General features: G+C 39.7%; 1 protein-coding gene across 20 annotated transcripts in view; it reads left to right on the forward strand.

The window, feature by feature from the left end:
• RIC3 (RIC3 acetylcholine receptor chaperone) overlaps positions 1-22,591 on the forward strand; it is a 57,687-nt gene that overhangs the window by 16,122 nt on the left and 18,974 nt on the right. For 4 of the 20 annotated variants that reach the window (XM_074014418.1, XM_074014421.1, XM_074014420.1 and 1 more), the window contains 5 exons: positions 693-741; positions 9,157-9,383; positions 11,030-11,108; positions 11,934-12,027; positions 20,547-20,692. The exons of 2 other annotated variants lie outside the window; for them this stretch is intronic. In XM_074014418.1, coding sequence (XP_073870519.1) covers positions 9,180-9,383; positions 11,030-11,108; positions 11,934-12,027; positions 20,547-20,692 — 523 coding nt within the window. In that variant the 5' untranslated portion in view covers positions 693-741; positions 9,157-9,179. Of the gene's footprint in view, positions 1-692; positions 742-9,156; positions 9,384-11,029; positions 11,109-11,933; positions 12,028-20,543; positions 20,693-22,591 lie in introns of all 20 variants that reach the window. 14 more of the 20 variants (XR_001485027.4, XM_015435176.4, XM_005578714.5 and 11 more) reach the window with 8 other exon arrangements.

Below are 22,591 nucleotides of genomic sequence, written 5' to 3' on the forward strand. Positions count from 1 at the left end.
TTTTTCTTTTGTAAAAAAAAATTCCCACTAGAAATTTCCAAATGTTTGATAATCATTAACTTTTTATAGATCTGGGCTATTCAGTTTTAAGAAACATGGTGGTACCAAGATCCAAGAGGTGAGGTTGCTACCGGTTGAGGCCTGTTAACTTTACGAGAAGAGAAATCTTTGCCAAATGCAGTGTTGTCATCGTTGCCTACCATCTTAAGTGTCACAGGTAGCAGATGTTGTAGGTCTCAAGCCTAAAGGTTGGAGAGAATGAATCTATAAAGAAAGGAAATGCAAGAGGAGAGCAGGTTTTAGGAGGTGAAGATGAGTTCGTTTTTAGGCTTGAGATGGTAGACATACAAGAAGACATAGATACTAATTGAATTTAGAGATAAGAGACAAGAGCTTGGGGGAAAAGTTAGAACTAGAAGTACACATTTGGAAATTCCAGTGTATTCCTTGAATAAATGAGTTTGCCGAAGGAAAGTATAAAGAAAGAACAGACTGAGACAAAGTATTGGGGAAGGGGATTAAAGAAGAACCAGTGAAAGAGATTGAGAAGGAATAGGTTGAAGGACAAGTGGGAAAAGAGAAGAGTAATGTGCCATAGAGATTAAGGCAGGAAAAATTGTCAAGAATTTATTCAGATTAATCCAGTATTTATTGAATGACCACTATGTGATAATCACTTTTTTGTATTGCAGAAAATTAAGAGTGAGAACTGAGAAAAAGCCATTGGATTTGACGGTTAAGGTAGAGTTACCATGTCATTGTAACTATGCTCCTTGTCTGTAAGCTCTTTTTAAAGACAGAGATCCTGTTCTATTTGTCATTCTAATCTCAGAGCCTGACACAGTGTCTGTCACATTGTTTAGTGCTCAGCAGTAAATATGTGAACAATGATACCAAATATAAAGTACTCAGATTTCTTCTAGAATATAAAATATATTTTTTTGCTGTCTAGTCTATATGTTCCATTGCTCTCCAAATCTCTCTTCTGTCTTTGAAAATACTATTTTTTACTTTCTCAACACCTCTTTGATATTATCAGTAACCTTCTTAATTCTTATACAAGTTTCCTTATCAATAACTTCTTTAATCAGTTCTAACATAGGTTTCTTCTGACCTCATCATGATTCATTCAGTGTTGCCTTTTGAAACCCTATTTTTTGTTTTCTTTCTTACTCCTGTTACTCACTCATCAACTCTATATAAAGACAGTCCTATCAGTCAGAGCTGTGTAGAGGTAGCATGAACTTCCCTGGGGAAAGCATTGTTTTCTATCCTGTGGTATTCAGCAGAATCAGGACCACAATTTGAAGCATATGAGAGTATTAAACACAGGTGGCTAGACTAGCTGGCTTTAAAAAAAAAAGTTTTGTTGAGAAAGAGTTTACATACCATGCAATTCACCTATTTAAAATGTACAGTCACTGTAGTTTTTAGTATATTCATAGAGTTGTGCAACTATCACTACAGTCAATTTTAGAACTTTTTAAATCACACACCTCCCCACCAAAAACTTCATACACATTAGGCAGTCACTTTTTCCCTCCTCTGCACCCCTCCAAATCCCAGCTCTAGGTAATCACTAGTCTACTTTCTGTCTCTGTAGACTTGCCTATTCTGGATATTTCATTTTAATGGAACTATATAATATGTGGTTTTCCATGACTGGCTGTATTCACTTATAATATTTTCAGAGTTCATCCATGTTGTAGTATGGATCAGTACTTTATTCCTTTTTATGGCTGGATAATACTGTGTTGTGTGGATATACTACATTTTGTTTATCCATTCATCAGTTGATGGACATTTAGATACTATGAATAATGCTGCTGTGAACATTTGTGTACAAGTTTTTGTGTGAGTATATTCCTGGGTGTATACCTAAGAGTAGAATTTCTGGGTCATATGGTTCCTCTGTGTTTAACCTTTTGAGAAATCGCCAGACTGTTTTCCAAAGCAGCTGCACTGTTTTACGTTCCCACTAGCAGCGTATGATAGTTCCTTTTTCTTTACATACCTCAAACACTTGCTATTATCTTTTTCATTATAGCCATCCTAGTTAGTGTGAAGTGGTATCTCCTCGTGAGTTTAATTTGCATTTCCTTGGTGGCGAATGGTGTTAAGCATCCTTTCCTGTGCTTATTGGACATTTGTTTGTCTTCTTTGGAGAAATTTTTGAGACCTAGTCTCACTTCTGTCACCCAGGCTGGAGTGCAATGGCGTGATCTCTGCTCATTGCATCCTCCGTCTCCTGGGTTCAAGCGATTCTTCTGCCTCAGCCTCCCAAGTAGCTGGAATTACAGGCATATACCACCACGCCCAGCTAATTTTTTTGTATTTTTAGTGGAGATGAGGTTTCACCATGTTGGCCAGGCTGGTCTTGAACTCCTGACCTCAAATGATCTGCCCACCTCAGCCTCCCAAAGTGCTGGGATTACAAGCATGAGCCCCCGCACCTGGCCACGATTGCTCATTTTTACTTGGGTTATTTGTCTTTTTAATGTTGCATGGTAAGAATTCTTTATATATTTTGATACTAACCCTTTTCAGATACATAATTAGCAAATATTTTCTCCCACTCAGTGTGTTGTCTTCACTTTCTTAATGGTGTCATTTGCAGCACCAGAGTTTTAAATTTTGATGACATCAGCTTTGCCTACCTTTTGTTTTGTTGTTTGTGCTTTTGGTGTCCTTAGAAACTATCCCCTAATCCACAGTCACAAAGATTTATATCTATGTTTTCCTCTAAGATTTTAAAGTTTTAGCTCTTATAATTAGGTCCTTAATCGATTTTGAGTTAATTTTTGTATATGGTATGAGATGGGGTCCAATTTTCTTCTTTTACATATGAATATCTAGCTGTCTCCACACCGTTTATTGAGACTGGATGACTTTTAAGGCCCCCTTTGACTCTGAGACTTTGTAGTACTTTGGTTTCTGTTATTGTCTAAACAGGTGGACAGTCAGGTTTTCATGTTATGGCCATCCATTTCTCAAGAATATATTGTGTCTGAAAACAAGGATTGCCATTAGTTTATCTGTTTCCAGGTCAGTTGCCTTCAATTTTATCCTCCTCTGACTTTTATGATACTGGTTTGTTTCTAGTCATCTTTGGCTAGTGCATCTTTCTTTTCTTTCTCTTTTTTCCACATAAATACAATATTCTTCCAGCCTTTTGGTATTGGGAACCATTCACTCAATTTTAATTAGCTTTGTCATTTGGGTAGCTTAGAGTTTCCTCTTAAGCCTAACTGCAGTATAATAAAAAAAAATTTTTCTGTATTCCATCAACACCTGGAATATAATGTATGAAAAATGTGTATTCAATTGTTCCCTAACAGTAAGCCTTCCAAGTTTCTTTATTATCTTCTCTATCTTAAACTCTTGATCTTGGAGTTTTCTGACTCTTCCTCCATGAGCTCTATATTTTGTTCAGTGTTAAATGGTACTGATTACATGGTAATTAATAGACCTTGGACATGTTAACTTAAAAAATATGATTTATAAATTTAGAAGAGAAGAGGAGACTTTATTTCTTATAAAGGGTTACAACCTTCAGGGTGGCCATTCTGACAGGCTGGGAAGTGTAGCCTCCAGCCATAAGCAGAAACACACACTTGGAGGGATGGGCAAAGGGAACAGGAATTCATGCTGAGCAGGGTGGCCATATATACATATTCAATAAGCTGTTGGGGGAGTCATGAATATTTATGAAAGGAGAAGCATGTCCTTCATGGGTCTCATACACACAAAATGGCAGTAATAGCGTGGTCAGAGAGTGCAGTTTTCAGCCCTCTGACATCAAAAGGTGAAGCAGAAGACATGAAAACCCTTACTGTGCATTCTCTGTAGACTAGCCAGAACCATTCTGTGGTTGGTAGTCTCTTATCAGGCAAAAAAGGAGGGACAGCATCAGGTGGTTGGTTGATAGCAGTGGTGGGGTTTTTTGAAATGGCTGGTTTCTGTTTGGTAGTTAGGGAAGAAAGGCTAATAGTGGTTTGCCAGGGAAGGGGTATAATGAGATAGGTTGGAATCCCCAATCCCATCGTAGCCAAGAATTTAGTTTTCAAGGTTAATCTGGGGTCCCCTTGGCCAAGAGATGACCCATCAGTCAGTTGGTGGGCTTAGAATTTTATTTTCAGTTTATAGACCTATCCTTTCCTTTTTATAGTTCTAGCCACCACCTCAGAGATTTGCATCTCAGTGCTAAATTACTATAATAGCCTTTTTGATGTTTTCCCAGATCCTAGTTTCTGTCTATATTAGGCCCTATATTCAACTGCTAGATTAATCCCCATCAAGTACTTCTCATCAAGGTTCACTGTATCAAATTTATATACCACACAAGTTAGCATTTCAACTCCTCCCCATCTTTACTTCTCCTTATCTCTTGTTACTTCCCTAAATGGGGCCAAACTAACTTGGTAGTAAGTCCTACTTAATGGTTTCTTTGTTCTCAATCTCATGTACACACTCTTCTTTCCTCCTGGTGTGCTATCGCTTCTCTCCTATTCTTTTCCTTCAGTGATTGACTCCATTTGACTCCTCTTTTTGTTATTTTTTATTTTTTTATTTTATTTATTTTTTTGAGAGAGTCTCGCTCTGTCACCCAGGCTGGAGTGCAGTGGCGCAATCTCGGCTCACTGCAAGCTCCACCTCCCGGGTTCACGCCATTCTCCTGCCTCAGCCTCCCAAGTAGCTGGGACTACAGGCATCCACCACCAATCCCGGCTAATTTTTTTTTTTTTTGTATTTTTAGTAGAGACAGGGTTTCACTGTGTTAGCCAGGATGATCTTGATCTCCTGACCTTGTGATCCACCTGCCTCAGCCTCCCAAAATGCTGGGATTACAGGCGTGAGCCACCACGCCCAGCCAACTCCTCTTTTTTTTAAAGACATATTTTGCATCTTTTCAATACTTGAATATTTAGTTTATCTAGTAATAAGGTCCTTGACACCCTGCTGCTGCTGCTGCTGTTATTTATGTCTTTGTTCTAGGTATTCTGGTTTTGAAGGCATTGTTCCATGTGGGAACTATTGTTTCTATTACCTTTGTCGCTCTCTTCTTTTCTTGCATATGGCAGAATCTTGAACATAATAGGTATCCTATAAATCTTCCTGGCTGACAGATCTATAAAAGTTTTGGGGGAGATGTGTAATGTCATTCTTAAATTTTAGAGAGGCAAAATAATGCTTTTTATATAATTACCTGTTTTTAATTTTTAATTTTTTTGTTTTATATCAGATTTGAAGATAGTATTCTCAACACAGTAAGGTGAAGTTCCACAACATATTACTACAAATATTAGATCTAGTTTATTGAACATTAGCCCCCTGATATATCAGATTCTCTCAAGAGAAAAGTTAGCTTCCTAAATGCTGACCAGGCATGCTTTTGAAGGTGCGTGATAGCCAAAGCCAGTACTCATCATTTGATATACTAAGATCCTTGAAAATTTAAAAGGGGCATAGTCACCAGCATCCAGAACAAAGGATGGTGACATGGTGATTTCCTTATTTTACTGTCTAAAGCTCTGCTTCTGTTGCTGACCTACTCTTAAAGAGAAGTATTTATTTTCAAAATTTTCCATGTCACTTAAAGTCAATATTGAGAGGAAAAGGAGTATCCCTGGAGTGGAGCTTGGCTGAGAAAGGATACAAGGCAGAAGGCAACTTCCAAGCCTGCCTGCCCACCCACCTTCTTTCTTACCTCAGGAACAGAGTTGACTTTGAGAACTAAATTCCGATTTTTTAAATCTTACCCAAATTCGGCCAGGCGCAGTGGGCTCGTGCCTGTAATCCCAGCACTTTGGGAGACCGAGGAGGGCAGATCATGAGGTCAGGAGATCGAGACCATCCTGGCCAACATGGTGAAACCCCGTTTCTACTAAAAACACAAAAATTAGCTGGACGTGGTGGTGCATGCCTGTAATCCCAGCTACTCGGGAGGCTGAGGCAGGAGAATCACTTGAACCAGGGAGTCAGAGGTTGCAATGAGCCGAGATCGTGCCACTGCACTCCAACCCGGTGACAGAGCAAGACTCCTTCTCAAAAAACAACAACAACAACAAAAAAAAATCTTACCCAAATTCCTACCTAACAGGCCTTGGGAGTCACACCCTACAAACTATGAAGTCTCATCAGAGGGGTTTTATTTCACCCCATATAATCTAGCCCGCTTTCCCACCTGACTCTGGCGTAACTTCACATAACAAATAAGAAAAGAGATAAAAATATTTTAACCACAAATATATTTCCTTGCCATATCTTGAAACTGCTCTGCAAGGTTGTCTCTTGTGGGAAAGGTCCACATTCTGTAGAGAATCTCCTTTCCACCCACTGTTTTTTCTTTCTTTCTTTCCAGACCCAGGAGATAATCGACTAAGGCACCCATTTAAGTCTGATAAGTGTAAACACCCAAAATCTGAGACAGATCTCAGTTAATTTAGAAAGTTTATTTTGCCAAGGTTCAGGACGTGCGTCCATGATATGGCCTTAGGAAGTCCTGACGACATGTGCCCAAGGTGGTCAGGGCACAGCTTAGTTTTGTACATTTTAGGGAGACATGATACATCAGTCAGTATGTGTAAGAAATACATTGGTTGGGTCTGGAAAGGCGGGATAACTTGAAACAAAGGCAGGAAGACTTAAAGTGGTGAAGGGGCTTCCAGGTCACAAATAGGTGAGAGAGGAGTGGTTGCATTCTTTTGAATTTCTGATTAGCCTTTCCAAAGGAGGCAATCAGATATGCATCTGTCTCAGTGAGCAGACAGATGACTTTGAATAGAAATGGGAGGCAGATTTGCCAGGACCAATTCCCCACCTTGAAGGGGCCCATGATATTTTCCTTTCACAGAAACATTTTACAACCTACTCCCTCAGAAGTCTGCTCAGAGCTTCTTCTGCACAGTAAAATTTGGAAAAACTGGTTGCCACAACCCTTTATCTTAACCTAAACATTTCCTTTCTATTGATCCCAGGTCTTTAGATAAACTCAACCAATTGTCAACCAGAAAATTTTAAAATCTACCTATATGCTAGAAGCACCCCCCACCCCACCCCACCCACCCTTCAAATTATCCTCCCTTTCTGGACCAAACCAATGTATTTGATTGAAGTCTCATGCCTCTCTAAAATGTATAAAACCAAGCTGCATCCTAACCGCCTTGGGCACATGTTCTTAGGACCTCCTGAGGGCTGTGTCATGGGCCATGGTCACTCGTATGTAGCTCAGAATAAGTCTCTTGAAATGTTTTAGAGTTTGACTCTTCATCGACAACTTAAAGACAGTTCTGAGTTTATAGCATTTTATTAACTTTGTTAGTACAAGTTACTTTCTTGTTTTATTCTTTTAGTCCTTTATCCTCAACCCACATTCCGGTTCCCTTTCCTGTTCATATGCAGCTACTCTAATGTGTTTATGTCTTTATATCCACATTTGCTTGAAAGATATATAATATTGTTATGTGTGTGTTTTCAACCTACATAATGGTATTTGCTTATTCTTAACCTAATGCTATGTTTTTTAAAGATGTATTCATGTTGCTGTCGGTATGTCTAAAGTGTGGTTTCCAAAGCTATGTAGAATTCCATATTTGTATTCACTCCATTTTGATTTTCCATTCTTCCAGTTAAAGAAATGAGTGTTAACTTCAAACTCCCTACTACACTATTGTCACAGCAAATATTCTCACATAGGTCTTTGAAGTCTGTAATTCACATATATATAACCTTATTTGAGATTTTCTGTGGGATTTACTCACCAGAGTGGGATCATTGGATCACAGGGTGTGTACATACAGCCAGATTACTAGGCAGAATATTTGTATCACTTACCCACAGTGCATGAGGATTAATGCCTCTCCACATCTTTGTCAACTTTGTTCATCAAATCCAACAATTTTTTTAATTTCTATTTTTAGAGTGTTATTTAGAGTGTTGTTTATGCTCTCTAGTATTTTCTGTTCTGTAATGTTATCTCCCAGTGGTTTTTCTTACAAGCCTGTTTATTTGGCCATTTGAAGATTCCTTTCTGGTAGTTGGTGTTAACTTTTGACTGCTCTTGATGCAGGAAGAAAAATGCAAGAAAATAGATGTAACACCTCCCCTTGCCTCTGCCCCTCGCCCCTCCCTCCAAGCCCTGCTCTTCCACTCACAAGATTGAGCCCCTTTTACACCCTGTTTGTGCTACATGAATCCTGTCTGCTTAGCTATAGCTGATTGCAAAGAGATGTATACCTACCCAAGCTGAGTACTTAAAGTCTTCCTCCAAGGAATTCGAAATTAGGATGCCTCAGCTAGGCTGTTGAAGAACATGCAGATTGAGGGGTGGGGGTGACCATCTTCCCCTGTGTGCACAAAGAAGCTAGAGAAATGGTCTGCAGAGAAGGAATAAAGAAGATGTGCACAGAAAAACAAAGAAAAAACCTTACGGTCCCATTGAGAGGGAGAGAGATTGAGCTAGAATGTGAAAGTACCTGTCCTGGATCCTGACGGCTTTCCAGTTTCTAGTTCTCTTTTCTCCTGAGACTGCGTTATATTTTCTTATCTGTATTAGTTAGGGGTGGCTAACTGCTGTAACAAATAGATTCCACAGTGTGTAATGACCCTAACACAACAGAAGTTGATTTCTCACTCATACAGACAGATCCAGATGACTCTAAGTGAGGTGGCAGCAGTAGAGGGCTCTGTACTACGTAGTTATTTAGGAGTCCAGGTTGATGGAGGTTTTGCCGTTTTCTACCCATGGCTTCCAAGGTCACCCTGGGTGTCAGCATCCATGCTGCAGAAGAGTAATGATCATGGAGTTGAATAACAAGGGAGGTTTTATAGACCAGGCCTTGAGCTAGCACAGTTATTCACATTCCTTGGCTGGAACTCAGTTACATGGGCACAAATAACTGTATGGGAGTCTGAAAAATGTGGTCTAGCTAAGGACCCAGAAGGATGAGAAAATGGGTTTGGTGAACAACTAGAGATGATCACATCATATTTAGGATCTGTGTGATACCTCTATATCCTTTTAATTAAGTTCCCATTTTTTTTTCTTAAACTTAGTTTGAGTTGGCTTCTGTTATTTATACCTTAATGATTTGGTGTTTTCATGATAGCCATCTTTAAAGTAGTAGAAGAGATAAAAACTGATTATTATTTTCTCAGGAAAATTGGGCCGATTTCCTCCTATGATGCATCATCACCAGGTACCCACAGGTGGCCAGACTCCTGGGGCTCATTTCCAGAGGTCTCACCTTGCAGAGGCATTTGCAAAGGCCAAAGGATCAGGCGGAGGTGCTGGAGGAGGAGGTAGTGGAAGAGGCCTGATGGGGCAGATTATTCCAATCTACGGTTTTGGGATTTTTTTATATATACTGTACATTCTATTTAAGGTAAGTAGAATCCTAATCATATTACATCAATGAAAATATAATATGGCAATAAAAATCAGTCTACATTAAAACTTTTTACAGTTCATAAAATTATTTCAAGTCCATCATCTCTTTAAATCTTGCCTCCTCTTCGTGAGGTACTTAGGATAGCCATTATTTCAGTTTCACATAAGAAATATTTACTCAGTGTTTAAGTGTTTTGCCCCAAAATTCACAACTAACGAGGCAGAACTGACTTGAACCTGGATCTTTTGGTTCTTAATCCAGTGAGTGATACAATTCAAAGCACTCCCCCGCCAAAAAAAAAAAAAACAAAAAACAAACAAACAAACAAAAAATTGAACATCTTTACAGGCCGAAAAGGAATAAAGATTTTCTAAGAAGAACGTATTGGGATTGGCACAGTGATTTCCAAATAGCCATTTTTAAGGCCGAATAACGCACTTTATCCTCCTTTTTTCTCCACAGGAATATGAGATGCTGTTTTTAATATTATCTCCAGTAATTCTCCTAAGACAGAACTGTCCATCCTGAAATTAAGCCTGATATTTCCTAGCTCTGGGGAGACATGGGTGTGGGTTCTTTAAAGCAGATGCTCAGTTAAGTTCCACCTCCAGGCAGGCCTTTGCAGGTCCTGGGCCCCTGTACTGTGAAGTAGAGGCAGAAGCTTCACTTTGCCCTCCTGTCTAGAGTAAGCTTCAATAAGATGAGTTCTTTCTTGCCCAGGAATTCTGCAGGCAGTCTGAGTTGAGTCTGTAAGAATGCCTGTAGGGTGCCACACATCCCTTTTAGATGAGCATGAGCAAGGAAGATGACCTGTAGGGAGATTTTTTCCTTGTGTTAGAAATGCTTGTTCCCTGGTGCCGTAAAGAAATAGCACTTGAACATGAATTTAATTTCCTCAGCAAGGCCATTACTTTCTGCAGAAAGGGTACACTCATCAGCAGTTTTGCCAGGAGAGTACACCGAACAAAGGAGACGGTCATTTATAACCTCACGCATCCACCTTACTGCTGTGCCCGGTTTCCATTGGTTGGAATGGGACCTCACATTCTGTATTTGTCCTGATTGGCTAGTGACTTAGAACTTTTTAAAAGAGGCAAAGGCAGAGGAAAACAAAGGAAGGAGGAAGTAACTTGTGGAATGCTGAAAAAGGTAAAAACACCTTCAAATAAGGATGAGGAACAGGCTATGACCTAATGCTTGCTTGGACCAGTATAAGCATGCCAGGGCAAATATTGAGGCTAAATTGTGGGAGCTAAGAACATAAAGTACCTTGATTTCTTTATTGTAGCTAGCAGATATCTAAGCATGTTAGCATAAGTCCTTGAATAAATTTTGCTTCTAAGAGAAGTTACTATTCCTAATTAGATGGGGAGGAAAGTCTCTTTGAAGAGGAACCTCTACTTTACTGTTTACACTTGTGCCTTGATAATTTTTTACTTGGAAACCTTCTCATCTTTTGGTGGTTTTTTTTTTTTTTTTTTTTTTTTTTTTTGAGATATTTCTCTAGTGTTGCTATTTGATTTCATTTCTGACTTCATTTTTGTTTCCCAACCTTTTTTTTTTTTTACTTGATATGAGGGTTTCCGTGACTTTGAGGTTCTGAGCTGCTGTTAATGTGCTATACCTCCTTCAATTCTCAGCTCTCAAAGGGGAAAACAACTGCAGAGGATGGTGGGAAATGCTCTACTGCCACACCTGGAAACACCCACAGGAAAATTAGTAAGTGCCCCTGCTCAGTATATTCACAGGTATTATTGAGTCAAACAGTTTTATAGCCACAGGGACAGTCTGTGGGTATGTCTTAAAAGCATTTCTCAAAAGTTGCTCCAAATTAATCTGATGCCATTTTTGCCTTAGTTCTGGGAATTCTCAAAAGTTTTTATATTGATGTTGGGGTTTTAAGGGAGGGATAGCTACAAAAAGTACAGAACCATCTGTTCACTTTTTTATGTATTAGCAAATTAATATTTCACATTTGGAATGAATTACTTCTCATTTTCAGACTTCAAAATACGGGTAGCAGAGAGGAAAATGGAGGCAGAGAAATCATATCATTGCCAAAATCAGTTTTTAGATCTAGGGAAAGAGTTTAACACTTCTGACTCTTGAAACATGGCCATCAGATACTTATTACACAACTAGAATATTCTGTGTTCTCTGGAAAAATTAAATTTGTACAACATAGCTCTTTCCTCAAAGAATCTAGAGACTAGAATGTATGTCAGGAAAATAACCTATGAAAAATTTTCCACACACAAAAAAGAGACTTGGCGAAAGCATTGCAGGAAATCATATTTATCTGGGCTGTAACTGCTTTTTGGATTTACTTCTGGATTTTCTATGAAACTAAATATACCAGTCACACTTTGCATCCTTTTTGGAAATCTTAAATATTCACAGAATCCTTTAATAAAACTGCTGTGTTCTTCAATGAGATAGTAATGGGAAGTGCAACAGTACAATATTTTTTTAAAAATTTGTGGTCTCTTTAACAGGTTTAGGGAGTTGTCTATGATGGTTCTTAGACTGTTGCTTATTTTTCAGCCAGTTTTGAGCTTGCTCAACTGCAAGAAAAACTGAAAGAGACAGAAGCAGCCATGGAAAAATTAATCAACAGAGTGGGACCTAATGGTGAGAGGTAGGTTTTCATGTAACAGGACTCAGACTATTCTCATTTAGAAAATCAATTCAGGCTGGGAGCCGTGGCTGAGGCCTGGAATCCCACTTCGGGAGGCCGAGGTGGGTGGATCATCTGAGGTCAGGAGTTTGAGACCATCCTGACCAACATGATGAAATCGTTTCTACTGAAAATACAAAATTAGCCAGGCATGGTGGTGCACACCTGTAATCCCAGCTACTTGGGAGGCTGAGGCAGGAGAATCGCTTGAACCTGGGAGGCAGAGGTTGCAGTGAACCGAGATTGTGCCCTTGCACTCCAGCCTGGGCAACAAGAGCAAAATTCTGTCTCAAAAAAAGAAAAGAAAATTCAAAATTATGCTTTTTTTTGATAAATAGACCACTTATTTTCATTTTATGTACTGTCAGTTTTTAAATTGTGAATGTGTCATTTATGTATTCTTTATCATTTAACATTTTTCATTCACATACTGTCAAGCAATCTTAGTGTTCAAAAGTTTAGTGTTGTGCAAATTATTGTGAAAGTGAATAAATTTGTGAGTAACTCCTATGGGGTGAAATAACTAGGATTTAAGAAAGAAACTTTCCTAGCTGTCTAAAATAGGTATAATTTTAAGTAAAACCAGGTTATTGAACATGATGCTTTCTACTTGAGACAAAATGAGAGAAGAGAGCAAGTGTGATCACATTAGGCATTCATGTTTATGTCAACTGTGCCAGCATAGAATTAGACATGTAAATTAGATGTTAAGAGCCAAACTAGCCATTTAGTATGTCCCAAAGGGAAGATACTCCTCTTGCTACTAGGCTGGCTGAGGATCTGAAAAGGTGGCTTCAGGAGGTTGATAGAAGTGGACAACAACCAAGAAAACGTGGATGTAGAAAGGCCAGGAAAAAAAAAAACAGAATGTAAGACTGAGGACAAAGGGGTTCAGTTTCAGCTAGGTCTTCTGGCAAGGATGGAAGGAGAACGTTAGGGTGAGTGGCAGAATCCCATGCAGAAGGAAGTGTTGAAATGTCCCTCCTGCATCTTTGTGGGCACACTGTGTACTTTTTGCCCCAAGAAATTGTTGCTCTACCTTAGCCTGTATTTGTCATCCTTTATAGTGGTAGTACCCTGTGCCCTTTCTGTGTTCACTGGCTTCAGCCTTGCCTCTGTTTGGCTGGATACAAGAGAGTGGGTATCCTCAGATTGCAGCCTCCTGACGTGGCATTTCCCTGCAACATCTGCAGTGCTGTTGAAATGACATTTGTGAAGATGAACCTTGCCTGTGTGGGCCCAGGCGCCTTGACTTTCTTTTTATCTGGAAAGCAGAGTTACTATCTGGAATGTTCCCCAAAGTTGTATAGATACATGAATATATCTTTGTGAGTGTATAATAATAATTGATATTTATTGAACACTTACTAAGGACCACACTCTGAACTAAATGCTTTGTGTACATTATCTAACATATGACTATTTGTATGAGTGTGACTAAACCAATTTGTGCAATTATACTTTTCTGGCCTTTTCTGCCCTAACCCTATAGCTGCCACCTACAGTCTGGGTGGAGAACTACCCAGGCTATTATAGACCGTTAGGTCTGAAAAAATATCTGTACACTCACCTGGGCCATTGGAAACCCCAGGCCACACCTAAGGGTCTTGAAAACCGTAGATGAATACCTGTGGGCAGGGCCTCTCACTTGGGAGACCCAACTCCTGGAGCTTGGGGTAAGAGACCACGTGAAGATATTTTCTCATTATTATTTATTGTTGAGTAACAGACTCCCTTAACTCAAATTACTCTACCATTCAACCCGTGTACATGATCTATCTATAGCCCAAGCCAGGGATGCAATATTATAACCTCTAACTACTGTCTGTCCTCTTCATGCCAGATTTACATCTCCTTGTTGTACTACATCTGAAGTTGTACTGTCTCATTTCAGGGGCCACAGGTCCTAGCCCAAAATGTTTACTTTTTGTAAGATGCTGAGGTGTGGACTTCTTGGGAACATATTGATTAAAGCCTGCAGCATGGCAAAGATTGTGTAAAACTCTTTCCACCCTGCCTCTTAGGAACTGGGGAGCAGCTGTCTTCCCACTAGAGAGAGCATGGCTCCTGGCTCTTTACCAAATCTCTCATTTTTTAGTTCTAAGATGTGATTTTTCTCTCTGACACTCCTGAATCCAACATCTTTTATCCTTACAGGTAGGCCCTATGGGACTTATGCCCTAAAAACTGTAAGGGCTAAGCAGCCCATATGTTTGTATGTTTTCTGTTGGTATAACTGAATGCCACAGACTGTGTAATTTATAAAGAATGGAGGTTTATTTAGCTCACGGTTCTGGAGGCTGTGAAGTCCAAGTTTTATAGGAGGTATCTAGTGAGGGTCTTCTTGCTGCATCATCGTATGATGGAAAGGCAGAAGGGCAAGCAAGCACATGCAAAAGAGGGAGGCACCAGAGGCCAGCCCCACTTTATAACAGCCCATCTTGGGATAACTAACCCACTGAGATAATGGCATTAATCTGTTCATGAGGGCTCTGCTCTCATGTCCTAATCACTTCATGAAGGCCCCACCTCTTAATACTGTTGCAATGGCAGTTAAGTTTCAACATGAGTATAGGAGGAGACAAATATTCAAACCGTAGCACCATGTTTCTACATGTTTTCCCTTTTATACTTACAGTCTGTGTCCTTTAACCTCAGTTTCTGTGGCATTTGTTCTTTTACAAGTCTGTGCTCCTATGATTATTAGAAAAGCCCAAAATATTCCAGTATTTGTTCTGTCAGATCAAAATTGTATCACATCTCTGGGTTTCTAGGGGTAAAGCAGAAGACACATTCATTTACAGCCTGTTAAGTCCTTTTATATAATATTCCATAACTGCAGGATATTGGCTTAAAATTTGAAAACTCTACAGTTTCTGAAACTTTCTGAAACTTTACATTAATGCTTAAGTAAGAACAGAAATATGGGGAAAGTTTTTGATATTATCTAATAAAACTTTTCAGAAAGCTTTTACTTGTGAGGGATGTAGGTCTGTACACATATTTGAATAATGAAACATCCTAGAATGTCAGTCTTGTGCCATGTTTTGTCTGATATTAAGCACAGTGTTCATCTCAAGGACACAAAGAGTAAGGAAAGGATCTAGGAATCAGAAGTGAGGTGTCCTGATTTCTGTCCTTATGACTTCGGTCCTCTCTTCCCTCACAACACACACTTATTTTGACTCTGAAGGCTTTTAAGGAGAAATGTCACGATTTGCTGTGCTTTAGAAAAATAACTCTTATAGTAATACATAGAGTGACTACATGCTAGAAGGTTATTGAAAAGGTTTCAACAAATGGTAAGAAATAGGCCAGTGAGAGTGGAAAAGTGGGGATAAATTAAGGGGACCTAATGGAAGAAAAAAAATCACAGGCTGTATTCCTTCTGGAATAGCATGCCCAGTTGTAACAATTTACCTGCTAGAAGCATGGTATGGTCAAGCAGACCATGAAAAAAGCAGGGACGGTGCACCCTCTGGCAGCAAAGTGCCCTGGTGGGCGTGTTGAGTACGTGCGTGGGGCTACAGATTTTTGCCATGAATTCCTGGAATGTAAACTCTTTGAGGCTAGACTTAGCCCATTTTTTCCAGTGTGTTTGTCTAGTAGGTACTAAGTAAATACTTAGTGAATTAGAATAACTATTTATTTTATTTTATTTTTATTTTTTATTTTTTTGAGACAGAGTCTCTCTTTGTCACCCAGGCTGCAGTGCTGTGGTGCGATCTCAGGTCACTGCAACCTCCATCTCCCAGGTTCAAGTGATTCTCCTGCTTCAGCCTCCGAAGTAGCTGGGACTACAGGCACATACCACCACACCTGGCTAATTTTTGTATTTTTAGTAGAGGCAAGGTTGTTCACCATTTTGGCCAGGCTCAACTCGAATTCCTGATCTCAGGTGATCTGCCCACCTTGGCCTCCCAAAATGCTGGGATTACAGTTGTGAGCCACCGTTCCTGGCCCCTATTCACTTTTGATAAAAGCACTTGTACGCTTTTGTGGTAGAAGAGGAAATCATGACCATTCTCTGTTGAGGTCCTTTACTTCAGTTCCTGACCTCTATATACAGAGCCCACTGGACATATCTCATAGATACCTACCTTTATCCTCCTCATATGATAAATAATCTATTGAATGAATGAATGTCCAAGATGGAATTCATCATCTATCCCCCAAGTGAACCTACTCTACCTTTAATTTCCGTCTCAGCAAATGGCTTCACCGTCCACTTGGTTGCCCAGAGCAGAAATTAGATGTTATCCTTGATTCACCTTTTATTTTACTTCCCATATCTCATTAATCACCATGTCTTGTCATTTCTATTTAATTAATAAGCCTGTCTCCCTGCAAAAGACTGTAGGCTCTGTGAGGTCAGGGATTGTCCTTCTTAGCTATAGAGCTTAGCACAGGCACATAAAAGGCTCCAAAAAATATTAGATGAAGTAGAAGAAAGAATGAGTGAGTGAGTGCATGAGTGAGTGAATGAATACCTGTTTTTGACATAGGTCATAACTATCTCATGTGGTTTCTCTAATTTTGCCACCTTTCAGTTTTCTGTTTTCCAAACAGATGGATTATCTCTTTTGTTTTAATCCTTCAGCAGGTCCCTTTTGATTTTGAAAAAGCATAGAATCTTTAACATAGCTTACATGGTCCTGAGTGACCTGGCCTTTTGTACCTCTCTTGCTTTATCTTTCTTCGTCACTCTCTCTGTGGTCCAGCCACACCGACCACTTGCTGTTCCTCTAAAATACCTGTATGTTTTTGCCTCTGGACTTGGCATATACTTTTTCGTATGCCTAGCTCCTCTCTCCCCCGACAACACATGCTTATTTTGACTCTGAAGGCTTTTGAGGAGAAATATCACGATTTGCTATGCTTTAGAAAAATAACTCTTACAGTAATATATAGAGTGACTGTATGCTGGAACATTATTGAAAAGGTTTCAGCAAATGGTAATAAATAGACCAGTGAGAGTGGAAAAGTGGGGCCAAGTTAAGGGCACCTAATGGAAGAAAAAAAATCACAGGCTGTATCAGGTTTCTTGGTTGCAAGCAGCCAACTCTGGCTAGCAAAAAGTTTGAAGTACGAGGAGGCAGAATTTATTGGAAGAATGTGGGGTAGCTCATAATGTCAAAGGAACAACTGAACATCCAGGTTTCAGGAAGGGTGGTAACCAGAGCAGCTTTGGGTGTTTAGGGAGTAGGAAGAAAGGGACAGTCTCCTCATGGACTGTTGCCAGGATGAATTTAATGTCAAAGTATTCAGTTCAGGCTTCACTGTGTTCAAGGTCCAAAAGTAAAGTTAGCTCAACTTGGGTCCTATATCTATCCCTGAATCAATCCCTGCAGCCAAGGGGATGGAATGTGATGATTAGCTGTGGGTCACATGGCCACCCTTGAAGGAGAGGTGGGGGATGGATGGCTCACGCTAACCTTTGCACTGTGAATGGAAGATGAGTTTGTTTCCCAAAAGAAAACTACTAACCAGATAAGAGCAATGAAGAAGAATAAATAAATAGAGATGCATTGGAGATTTACAGCCAAACTGGAAGGAAGATTATGGCATTCCAAGATAATATACAAAAGAAGGGAAAGTACATAAGGCTTTGGAGTTGAGATCATAAGTTCAGCACTGAGTATGTCTGAGATGCCATCAGAATATCCATGTGTAATATGAAACAGCAATAGGAAATTTGGTTCTTGAGGTCAGAGCAAAGGGCTCAGGTTTGGAAGTCATTGGCTGGGAGTGAGAGATGGAGAAAATCTCCATGGAGAAAGGTAAGATCACCAAATATTTGAGGCATATCAGACTCTGCTGCAGTATCCTGAAATCTTTTACTGATCTGAGTTCTGTTCTAACCATGAATGGTGTTATTAACATCTGTTTAATTCTCTGTGCTTAACTCTTGCATTTGGAACTTGATGATTCTGCTGGGCTTACAGAATTCAAAATTCTAGTGAGGCTATTTCCCAACTGTGCCCTTTTATTTTTCTATCATCTTAGAATCTTCCATACTCAGCCTCTTCTGGTCTTCCTGTTCATGGAGTTGCTCACGATTCTGAGCCAACTGGGACCTGGTTTCAGGAGGTGAATTTAAGATTAACTTTAACATAGTCGCAAGGCCTCCAAGTGGAAATGCCCAGGAAATTACTGGAGTTGTGAGATGGGAATTTGTGTGAAAAGTCAAGATTAATAGTAGCATTAGGACATCTTTTCTGTAGAGGTGATGGTCTAATCTGTAATACTGGGTCAACTTCCTGAGGGCATGATTATAAGAATGGAGAAATGAGAGTCCTAGGATTGAGTCTTGGGAAAATTGTTTTGGGAGGTGGGTGGAAGAAAGTGAGCCAGGGTCATAGATAAAAGGAATGGTTAAAGAAGTGGGAGGAATACAAATGTCTCAATAGCTAAGGGAGGAGGAGGTTTTAAGCAGAGGATGGTCTATAATATAGAGAAGTCAAGAAGAATGAAATATGAGAAAAAGACCCTTGGACTTAGTAAAGTGAAAATCACTTAGGAGTAAAAGTTTTTGCAACTTTTGGTAAAATGATAGAATGGAATCCAGAATTCAGGGAGGTGGAAGAAAATAATGGATGGTGAGGAAATGGGGATCAATCAAACTAACACATAATTATTGAGCTCTTAATAGTGATCATGGCATTGTGCCTATACTGTTGTCAACTTAATTATTACTGCCCTCTGGGGGTATCAAACCGAGTTGAGATGATAAGGAATCCATGAAAATATTCATTGCAATAAATTCAGAAGATATCATAAAGTAGACCATGATTAATGCATAATGCCAGATATGGACAATAAAGGTATACTTGTTTAGAGTGAAATGAGGATGCTTTGGTTTGGAGTTCTCTGGGAAAGCTCTTGTCTGTTCTGCTTCCTCTAGTCTCCCCATCCTCTTTTAGGATAAGGGCTTCTGATTTCCCATGACTTAGGAAATAGAATTAAGACTGTTTCGTTCATTGAAGATCAGAATGCCCTGTGTACAGTCTAGAAAAGTAACATGTGCCACCTGAAGAGAAAAGAGTTTGTGATAGGCAGGTTAGCTCTTCTAGTCAGCCCCAGAAGCCTCACAGAAAGTGGGTTGTTTTAACAGTAAGAAATAGGGGTTATGTGGGTCAGATGAGCAGTTTTGGAGAGTCAGGACTCCTGTACTGATGGGAAGAATAGAGCTGTCAGAGGCCCTGTAAGTATAGGATTTTAGCTGAATGTGGAACAGACAGGCATCTTTAGTAGTTCATGGCTTTGAAGCTACTTGGTGTGGAAGAAGTGGAACTCATGGTGTTTTCGTTTTTCCTTTTACTGAGGTCTCTGGTAATGTTGGCTCTTCATTTTCCTCAGTTACTATCTTCATGTTGAAAGGAGAAATACTCTTTTCATTTTCCTTATTAGTCATTAAGGCTAAAGTTAGACTGAGCATAGAAATGAGTGCAGGCTCAGAACTGGCTGTTAGAAAAATAGATGACCATCTCCATAGGCTAGTACAGAGTACATCATTTTTCCTTTGTAAGTGTTGTATTAACTTGTGTTTAGGTTTTAAGAGGAGAATAAGTAGCCTCCATTAAATCCTGCTGCTAGATAAAACTGGTCTCAAAGCAGATAGTTATCAGTCTTCTAAGTAGGACCTTGTTTGCCTAACAGTGTGATGCAGTGCTTTCCTCTAAAAGAAAATAATCATACTGTTATCCTTGAGTCTCATGTTATTTTTGCAGATATTTGCCAGAGCCACACAACTAAGTTGGGATTCAAACCAGGTTTTCCAAAATGTGGAACTTGAGCACTGTGCTTCAAGAATTGCACAGAATGTGATCAGAAGCCTGGATGGTTTTAGTTATAGTGCTTCCATTAAGTGGCAGTATGAATATATAAACAATATTTCTCCTCTGTGGACCCCAGTTTCCCCAATTTCTCTAGTCTAGATGATTGAGTTTTCAAAATTACCCACCTCTGAAATTTTAGAATCTATCCTTACACCTGCACAAGTAAATTAAGCCTGATGATTTCTAGTAGCATAAATTTTCCTGGTTGACGCTAATGGCCTAGAACATTTTCCTTTGATGACCTTGCTTCAGAGAAAAGTGGCTGGTAGTAAATGGAGTAATGTGAGTAACAGTGAAATTGTTAGGCGATTGAGAATCAGGGCATTGAGATACACTGAAAAAACACTGAACTGAAAGCTGAGACATCTGGGGTCTGGTCCTAGTATTGACATTAACTAATTTTGGGACCTTGGGCAATCACTTGATCTATTCTGGGCTTTAGTTTTCCCATTTATAAAATCAAAACATTGGACTAACATCTCTAGTTCCCAGCTATGCAGTTGGAGGATCAATTCCTAGAATAATAATCTGCTGCAATTGCACTTTCTATTCCAGTATCCAGACAGACCATAGTGATGTTTATGTCTATTGCCTAGGAGTATTTACCACTAAATGGTTGGATTGTCTGATATTTCTAAGCAGAGCACAGACTGTGACTTCTGACCAAGAGAAACGGTTGCTACATCAGCTCCGAGAAATCACCAGGGTCATGAAAGAAGGAAAATTCATTGACAGATTTTCTCCAGAGAAAGAAGCTGAGGAGGCTCCTTACATGGAGGACTGGGAAGGTAAACAGCATCTTCTCATTTTTTTATTAGCTGTCAGCCCAGAAAAGAGATCGTACAGATTTTTTAAAAATCAGCTTCATTATTGAGGTATAATATATAAACAGGAATATTAACCAGTTTTAAATGTACAGTTGGATGAGTTTTGACAAATGTATAGAGTTTGTATAATCACACCATAATTTTGATAAAGAACATTTCCATCACCCCAGAAAGCTCCCCCTTCTTTGTAGGTAATGCCCTTCTCCTGCCCCTGGCAACAACTGAAGTGCTTTCTGTACGTTTAATTTTGCCTTTTCTGTGTAAGTGGATTATACTGCATATGCTCATTGGCTTCTTTGATTTAGCATAATACTTTTGACATTCATGTTTGTTATTGAGTATATCCATACTTTTTCTCTTGCTGAGTAGTAGTCAGTTATATGCTTATACCATAATTTGTCCATTCACCAGTTGAGGAACGTTTGGGTTATTCCTACCTTTGCACTCTTATGACTCAAGCAGCTATAAACTTCTGCATATGAGTCTTTGTTTGAACATATATTTGTATTTTTTTTTTGGGTCTATACCTAGGAGTGAGATTTCTGGGTTTAAGGTAATTGTATATTTAACTTTTTTTGTTGTTGTTTTTCAAGACAGTCTCACTTTGTCGCCCAGGCTGGAGTGCAGCAGGGCAATCTCAGCTTGCTGCAACCTCTGCCTCCTGGGTTCAAGTGATTCTCCTGCCTCAACCTCCCAAGTAGCTGTGATTACAGGTGCCTGGCACCACGCCTGGCTAATTTTTGTATTTTTAGTAGAGACAGGGTTTCATCATGTTGGCCAGGCTGGTCTCGAACTCCTGACCTCAAGTGACCCACCTGCCTCAGCCCCTCAAAGTGCTGGGATTACAGGCATGAACCACCATGCCTGACCACATGTTTAACTTTATTAGAAACTGTCAACCTGCTTTCCTAAGTAGCTCTTCTTTTTCCCTTTCCACCAGCAGTGTATGGCAATTGAAGTTACTCCACATCCTTGGTAACACTTGGTCTTGTCAGTCTTTTTAATTTTATCTATTCTAGTGAGTGTAAAGTGATATCTTAATTGTGACTTTAATTTACCTTTCTCCAGTGACTAATGATGATGAACATTTTTTCATGTGCTTATTTGCCATCTGCATATCTTTGAAGTGTCTGTTCAAATCGTTTGCCAATTTTTAAATTGGGTTGATTAGGTTCTTGTTGGGTTGCAAGAGTTCTTTATATATTCTGAGTACAAGTTATTTGTCATTTCTGTATTTTGCAAATATTTTATGTAGCTTGCCTTTATATTTTCTTAACAGCATCTTTCAAAGAGTAGAAGTTTTAAATTTTGATGAACTCCAACTTACCATTTTTTTCTTTATGATTTGCTTTTTTTTTTTTTTTTTGAGACAGAGTCTTGCTCTGGCCCCCCAGGCCTGAGTGCAGTGGCGCCATCTCGGCTCACTGTAAGCTCCACCTCCCAGGTTCACACCATCCTCCTGCCTCAGCCTCCCTAGTAGCTGGGACTACAGGCGCCTGCCACCATGCTGGCTAATTTTTTTGTATTTTTAGTAGAGATGGGGTTTCACCGTGTTAGCCAGGATGGTCTCAATCTCCCGACCTTGTGATCCGCCTGCTTCGGCCTCCCAAAGTGCTGGGATTACAGGCATAAGCCACTGTGCCAGGCCCATTTTTTATGTTCTGTTTAAGAAATATTTGCCGCCGGGCGCGGTGGCTCAAGCCTGTAATCCCAGCACTTTGGGAGGCCGAGACGGGTGGATCACAAGGTCAGGAGATCGAGACCATCCTGGCTAACATGGTGAAACCCCGTCTCTACTAAAAATACAAAAAACTAGCCGGGTGAGGTGGCGGGCGCCTGTAGTCCCAGCTACTCCGGAGG

Source organism: Macaca fascicularis, chromosome 14 (genome assembly GCF_037993035.2).
Source record: "Macaca fascicularis isolate 582-1 chromosome 14, T2T-MFA8v1.1".
Lineage (NCBI taxonomy): Eukaryota > Metazoa > Chordata > Mammalia > Primates > Cercopithecidae > Macaca > Macaca fascicularis.